General features: G+C 44.7%; 1 protein-coding gene across 1 annotated transcript; it reads left to right on the top strand.

Annotated features, from left to right (window-relative positions):
- Positions 1-6,921: 6,921 nt before the first annotated feature.
- LOC142844735 (V-type proton ATPase subunit F) lies at positions 6,922-7,511 on the top strand. Its single transcript, XM_075963537.1, is given in 2 exon segments — positions 6,922-6,958; positions 6,961-7,511. Coding segments are annotated over 2 exon segments (357 nt in total). The 3' UTR covers positions 7,281-7,511.
- The last annotated feature ends 200 nt before the right edge of the window (positions 7,512-7,711 follow it).

A 7,711-nucleotide genomic window follows, 5' to 3' on the forward strand; every position in this document is an offset into this window, starting at 1 on the left:
GGTCTTTGTATTTACATTTCATTATCTATGTGTGTGCTTGTGTCTATACATCCGCATGTGTGAGCACCCTTACACATGCCACAGAGAATGAAGAGGAGGTCAGAGAGAACGTGCAGGAGTTGGTTATCTCCTTCTGCCGCGTGGGTTCAACCTCAGAACAGACTTGGTGGCAGTACATTTACTCACTGAGCTGTCTCGACAGCCCTAAAACAGTTTTTTTAAATAAGGTTTAAATTTATTTTTTAAAAAATAAATAAGGTTTATTTTTATTTTTTGTTTTGTTTTTCTCTTTTTGTTGTTTTTCAAGACAGGGTTTCTCTGTGTAGCCCTGGCTGTCCTGGAACTCACTCTGTAGACCAGGCTGGCCTCGAACTCACAGAGATCCACCTGCCTCTGCCTCCCAGGTGCTGGGATTAAAGACATGCGCCACCACCACCCAGCTAAATAAGTCTTTAAAATAAAGTTTAAATACATACTATGAAAAAAATCAACATATAAAGAAACTTTTCAAACTGTATGATGAAAAGACAATTAATAAATGTTAATCCTGAGATGACGGAAATGCTGAAATGATTTTTTGTTTTAAAACAGCCAAGATAAAAAATTTTTAACAGGCAATTGCAAACCTGGTTGAAACAAGTAAAAAAATAGGTTGGACACAGTGGCACACACCTTTAATCCTAGCACTTGGGAGGCAGAGGCAGGAGGATCGCTGAGTTTGAGGCTAGCCTGGTCTCAAAAAAAAAATCCAAACAAAAAAAAAGGTAAAAAAATAGAAGCTGTAAAGAACAACCAGCTGTAAACTTAGATTTGAAAATAAAGCAGCTGAAATGAAGGGTTGGAGAGGTGGCTCAGTGGTTAAGGGCAGTGACTGCTCTTCTAGAGGACCCGGGTTCAATTCCTAGTACCCACCTGGCAGCTCACAACCACCTGTAATTCCAGTTCCAGGGGGTCCAGTGCCCTGTTCTGGCCCCTGTGGGCACCAGGCACACACGTGGTGCACAGACATACATGCAGTCAAAACAGCCATACACATAAGAGAAACTAATTGACTAATTTTTTTTTAATCCCAGTGAAGCGGACCTGGGAGATTGGCTCAGTCAAGTGCAGTCTTTGGCACAAAACACAAGGTCCTGAATTCAGATTACCAGCGACCGGATGAAAGCCTGGAATGAAAACACACAACTATAGCTCAAGTGGTGCAGAGGCAGACCGGAGGAATTCTGGACAGGAAAACAGATTCGGGAAAATGAACAGAGTCTCGAGGACCTGTAGGGCTATAAGAAGAGTCTTAAGTCATTTCTTTGGGGTTTCAGAAGGGGAGAGAAAGATACTCAAAGAAATAATGGCTGAAATCATTCCAAGTTCAAAAATATGAGCAAGCCTCAAATATGATAAGGCATAAGAAATCTGTGCCAACACACATCATGACTAATTGAATTAATTAAACTTACTAAAACAAATCTACTTGAAAATAGTTTAAAAAACAAAAACAAACACAAACACAAATAAAACCAAACCAAACCAAACAAACAAACAAAAACCTGGCAGTTTACCCATGGGAGGAAAACAAGAGATTTCTCATTAGGCACCGTGGCTTAGAGGGCCGTAGAATATAACACAAAAATTATCAGCGTTTAAAAAGAAAGCTGTCAATCAATAATTTTGTATCAAATCAAAATATAATTTATTTAACACGTTTGCTCTGTTTTTATGAGCCTTGTATGTATGCACACAAGTTTTAAGCTTTGGTGGCTTTTTAAGTTTCTGTTTTGGTGCCTGAACATCTAGTACCATATTTGATTGATAAAAATAAGTAGCTCCCTATTCAATTTCTCTAATGTGTTTTACTGCAATGTAACATCAGCCGGCAGTCATGTATGGAAGAAACCAACCAGCTTAAATGAGAAGCACAGCACCATCTCCTGGTCAGGGTGTGTCATAAGGTCGGTTCATGAAAGCTCTCTGGTGGGGCCTCCATCCATCTCTGTGTGTCTTTCTCTCATACAAGTTAATAATAATAACAGTACTAATAAATAAATAGTAAAAATAATACATTTTTAAAACAGGCCAGGAAAGATGGTTCAGCAATTAAGAGCACTTACTGCTCTGGCAGAGGCCCCAAGTTCAGTTCCCAATCACCCACATTGAAGAGCTCACAACTGCCTGTAACTCCAGTTACAGGACCCTGACACCCTCTTCTGGGCTCCACGGGCACTGCACTTATCCAGACATGGGCACACACAAACATACACAATTATGAAAAATAAATACACCTTTTTTAAAATGTTGCCTTTTGACCACACACGCGCGCGCGCACACACACACACATCATGGGACATATGCACCTACAGCTCAAACACACACATATTATACACAGGTAATAATAATAAAAAAAAATGTTTAAAAGAGGATTGACCATGATGTAATCCAAAAATCCAGATCAGTGAGCACAAAACTATAACATCTTTTTGTTCTCTCTTAGCTGTTTGTCATGGCAAATGACTACTTCATCATAATATCCTGCCTGCCTACTTATAGCTTGGGTCTGGTGAAAAGCATATTCAATCACCTCAGTGGGAATAATAAATATCAAACTTATATTTTATTATTTAAATGGGCCTCATAAAGTAAACATCATACAAGTTTGCTGCTGTTGGGAGTTGAGAGACAAGGGGAGCAAACAGGAAACAGGAGCTCCTAGGTGACCATAGCTAGGAGCTTTGAAGCCACAAAAGACACTGAGCCACCACCACCACCACCTTGAGAAGAACCTTTTCCACCTGCTCCTTCCTGCCTTTTGTGATAGTTCTTCTTTGCAAAGCTCACTCTGATATTAATTTTAAATCTGGAGGGGGTACACACAGACATACTGGGGGTGGGGGTACTTCCTCTAAATACTTTCCAAGTCCCTGGAAAGGCGCCAGTGACCCTCAGATCCCTTGGCAGGTGGAGGACCTCAGTGGGTAAGGGACAGATAGATACGCCATGCAGAGAGAGCTTGGGATGGAGAGTTTATCTAGTGAGTATTGGGAAGGTATAAGAGGAGGGAAGAGAGAGAAATAGAGAGGCAGAAAGAGAGAGAGGAAAGAGAAGCAGAAGGAGGAAGGCAAAGAGCTGCCTCCTCAGAAGAAAGTGGGGAGGAGTGGGAGACCCCCATTTGCCTCAGGGAGAAAGGGGAGATTGGGAGTGGGCGGAGCTTACTTCTTAAAGGGACAGGGTACCCAGGTGACAGGGCAGGCCAGCAAAATCATAACAGAAAGACCTAATACACATCTACCAAAGAGGTTTCCTTTAGGGTGGGCAGCTGGCATGCCAACCTGGCCATGGCTGGATACCAGCTATAAGCTGTGGGCTGTGCACCTGTCCAGATATGCCACCAAGAACCCAGCTTCTCTGTCTGACCTGCCTATAGTCCAAGGACAGGGTGAATCCCATGGCCCTCCCTGTGTGCTGGCACTCAGTCACACCACCACAGTGTCTGGCACAGAGGCGGCCTTCCTGAGATGCCTCATGTGTGAATGAGGGAACAAGCCATTTCAACCATAATCCCACAGTCCCTTACTCACCATGCCCTCTTTCCAGATAACACATGGAAAGATTGTCTTAATTTTTGCTATATACATGCGATGATTTATCCTGTTTGTCAACACAACAGCATCTAGAATCAGCTAACCCCCAGGCTACTGAGTATGTGGGGCCAGCCATGATAAACTAAGTATCGACAAGTCACTCAGAGGAAGTTCTATACTTCCAACCACTATCACCTGCCAGAGTAGGACTTGGCCATCGATAAATTTAAATGGAGGCTCGAGTCTCAGTAGTTCACCCTGAGACAATGCCTGGCTGCAGGAGGAACCACAGCTGAGATTACCCAACCTCCACCCAAGAACAGACCATTCAAAGGAAATGCCTGGTACTCCAAGAGCTGTAGATAGGAACACCTGTAGATAGGATCACCTGTAGATAAGAACACCTGTAGATAGGAACACCTGCCAGCGCACATTCACCAGGACACCCTAGACAAATGTCAGCCATCAGGGGTCTTAAACCTCAGAAACCCCTCACACCCATCTTTACTACTACAAAACCCTATTCTAATTGAGCTCGGGGCTCTCTGGTTGTTCCAATACGTTGGACATGCGGAGAGACCCAGTTTGTAAACTTGATTAAAATAAAGGCTCTTTGCTTTTACATATGGGACTTAGTCTCCCTGTTGGTTTTTGCAGATTTGGGCATAACATTTGGGGGCTTGTCCCAGGTCCCCCAAGGCCCACTAGGACTAGCATCCGTAGTAACGGGTCAGTAAGTTTTCTGTGTTTTGTTTCATGTCTCATGTCTGTCTGTGAGTGGGCCCAGGAAACATAGTGCTTGGAGACGATCTGTGGATGAACAAAAAGATCACAGGCGGGGCACCCGGGAAGATGTTCTCAGGGCCCTTCTGCAGAGGGTGGTTCCCTCTGGTGTAGTAACACGCGGGTAGCGTGGAGAGACATGCGGGTCTCTCGTTCTGTGGTGTGGCATGCAGGTAGCGTGGGGAGATACACGGGTAGCATTTCTCAGTTCTGTGGTAAGACACGCAGGTAGCATGGTCAGTTCTCTGGTGAGACACGCGGGTAGTGGGTCTCAAGTTTGTATAAAGACACGCAGATAGCGGGGTCTCATTGTTCTAGAGGGATAGGTCACACCGGCAAAACAGCTTGAAGCTGTTTCTTTGGTTTGGTTGCTTGAAGCTGTGTTTTTGGTTTGGTTTGGCGCCATTGTCCTGTATGTCTGTATATTATGTACTGTGCTTTTGTCCTGACTTAGACTGACTCCAACAGACTCAAATCATGACTTCTTTGACTTTGATATTGTGATTACTTTACAGGACTTTAGAGATAGGACCATAAGCATAGGGGTGTAACACCCGATTCTGTGTTACACCCACGGTACAGTTCAAGTGCCACCGTACCTTACACGCAAGTCGGGCAAGGGCCTGGAGATTGAAAGAACACACAAAGAGACCAGGGTCATTCGAAAGGAGAGCAGCCGAATGTTTATTTAGACTTGGGGAAATCCTTAAGTACCTAACTGCTGCACAAGGATCTCCGCCCAGGCAGGTGGGAAATTACCATATTAACAACGGAGTCAATGCTCTACAGCTAATCACCAGGCAGGGCAGGGAGAACACAGGAACAAACAGGATGCTTAGTTAGCTGGCCAGAAACTGTCCTCGCAAATGCACCCCAGAAACAAGGGCAGACCCGGGCCCTACATAGGGGTATATTTTCCTTGTCATCTTAAACATTTCATGAAAAGAAGTCAGCCTTGGCCCCAAGCATGTGGCTGCAGGTTGCAGGGCAGCCGGCTTGGGTGGCTGGGTGACTGGGTGGCTGGGCTATGCAGCCTTGCTGTTACAATGTAGCAAGGCTGCCATGCACAGTTGTAGGGGGCGGATGTACCCCAATAGGATTTCAAACACTAAACAGAGAATCTAGGGTTAATTGCTATGGCTGGAGAGGTTAACAATCTTTTCCCCACAGTGCTGCATACTTCCCACGTTAGTGGATGAGTTCCCTCCACCCGCCCTGGGGGCTGCAAGCCACAACTTGTGGTCAAACCTGACCTCTGAGGGTCAAGGACTCTTCTCAGATCCAATGGGTTATAAAAATCTGTCATCATTTGTAGGGGCTGGTTACAAGTTATTATTGGTTAATGTAAAAAAAAAAATACTGATGGTCTCAAATGTTTCACACTGGTACAGGATTTTATGTGCTGTTCTTGTTTAAAATATTGTAACCATATATCATGCACCTACTCACTGAGGATGAAAGACCCTCCGGACACCCCCCACACACCAGGACCTGCAGCTAGCAGGCTCTCATGAGAACATCCCGTTTGCTTAGGGAAACAGGATGCCTATAGTCAACACATGTGCCCAACTTAGAATATCAGCAATTCACAGAAGAAACAATTTCCCCTATGAAAGATCCCAGCTTAGCTGCTGTAACGTCATTCCACAAGGCTTTTGACGAACAATGTAAGTGCAGAGTGAGGTCAGGGTTCCTGGCTGCAAGGCAGGATATCTATATCTATAGAATAGGACAGGACATCAATTAACAGGAAGTCTGTTGCCATACATCTGTGCTGGGAAAGGAAGAACCACCTATGCCCCTTGCCCCATTCCAACCGACCACTAACCATGCATTTGCTTCTGTAATCTGCTTCTGCTGCCCTCTTTCCTATAAAAAGACCTTCCCCCAGTCTGCAGGCGCACAAGTCCTCCGAAAGACTTGTTGCCCGCAGGTACCTGTGTTTACTCAATAAACCTCTTGCTGTTGCATCCGCATGTATGGCCTCGCTGTTCCTTGGGAGGGTCTCCCCAGACTGAAAGGCAGCCCACCTTGGGGGTCTTTCAAGGAAAACCACAAAAAAGACCAGTAAGAGTTTTTATATTGTCTTAAAAAAAGATTTTAATATGTCATCTGGAAAGCGAGAAAAAAAGGAATGTAAACTATGTTTGCTGTGGTTTTTCATACGTGCAAATACTAAATATGCTTGTTTCGTTGAAAAGTTTGTCTATGTAAGGGTTTTTTTCTTTGCAAGTATGGAGCTGAGACATCTGGTCTATTTTTGCTGTTACAGGCCTGACTTCAGAAATTTATCACTGAGGTCTGATTACTAAATTTGGGTTAGCAAAAATTCAAATAACTTTTTGATATAGATAATATTAAAACTGTTACGTGCTGCTGTTTTTTTAAGCTGGTTCTAAAATTAGATTATGGCTCTTCCTTTGCTAGACCCATGTTTTATTTACTTAAAATCTATACATGGGTAATTTTTAAAAAAAAAATCATAAGGCATGATTCCATTTTAAATTTTGGATTTCCACAGGTGGAGGGGGGGCGGGGGGGATGAGCTCTCTGCTCTGCCGACAGAATGGCGGGCCAGGGTAAACTAATCGCGGTGATTGGAGACAGGACATGGTGGCGGGTTTCCTGCTGGGCGGCATAGGGGAGCTTAACAAGAACAGCCACCCTAATTTCCTGGTAGTGGAGAAGGATACTACCATCAATGAGATCGAAGACACTTTCAGGCAGTTTCTAAACAGGGATGACATTGGCATCATTCTCATCAACCAGTACATCGCAGAGATGGTTCGGCATGCCCTTGACGCCCACCAGCGCTCCATCCCAGCTATCCTGGAGATCCCATCCAAGGAACATCCCTATGATGCAGCCAAAAACTCCATCCTGCGCAGGGCCAAGGGCATGTTCACGGCCGAAGACCTGCACTAGGGCTCCTCAGCCGCCAGCCCCCTCTCACTACCAGGCCTCTCCCAGTTTGCCATCCTCTAAGTTTCAAGCCTTGGTTTCCAGCCCCTCCCTTCCTCTTCGCTGAGTGGCTCCTAAGCTGTTGGGGTTCTGCTGTTCAGATCCAGGCTGGTTAGGGAGAGAAAGCCCAACCATCTTCTCTCTCCACCCCCTCCTCCCTGTGCTGTTACACTGTGTCATTGTTGATATTAAAAGAATATTCTCTCCAAAAAAATAAATAAATAAATAATTTTTGGATTGCCATTTTACTAGTTTTAAAAAATGGATGCCACGCCTGGCGGTGGTGGCGCTCGCCTTTAATCCCAGCACTTGGGAGGCAGAGGCAGAGGCCAGCGTGGTCTACAAGAGCTAGTTCCAGGACAGGAACCAAAAAGCTATGGAGAAACCCTGCCTCG

Source organism: Microtus pennsylvanicus, chromosome 2 (assembly GCF_037038515.1).
Source record: "Microtus pennsylvanicus isolate mMicPen1 chromosome 2, mMicPen1.hap1, whole genome shotgun sequence".
In the NCBI taxonomy this organism is placed as follows: Eukaryota; Metazoa; Chordata; class Mammalia; order Rodentia; family Cricetidae; genus Microtus; species Microtus pennsylvanicus.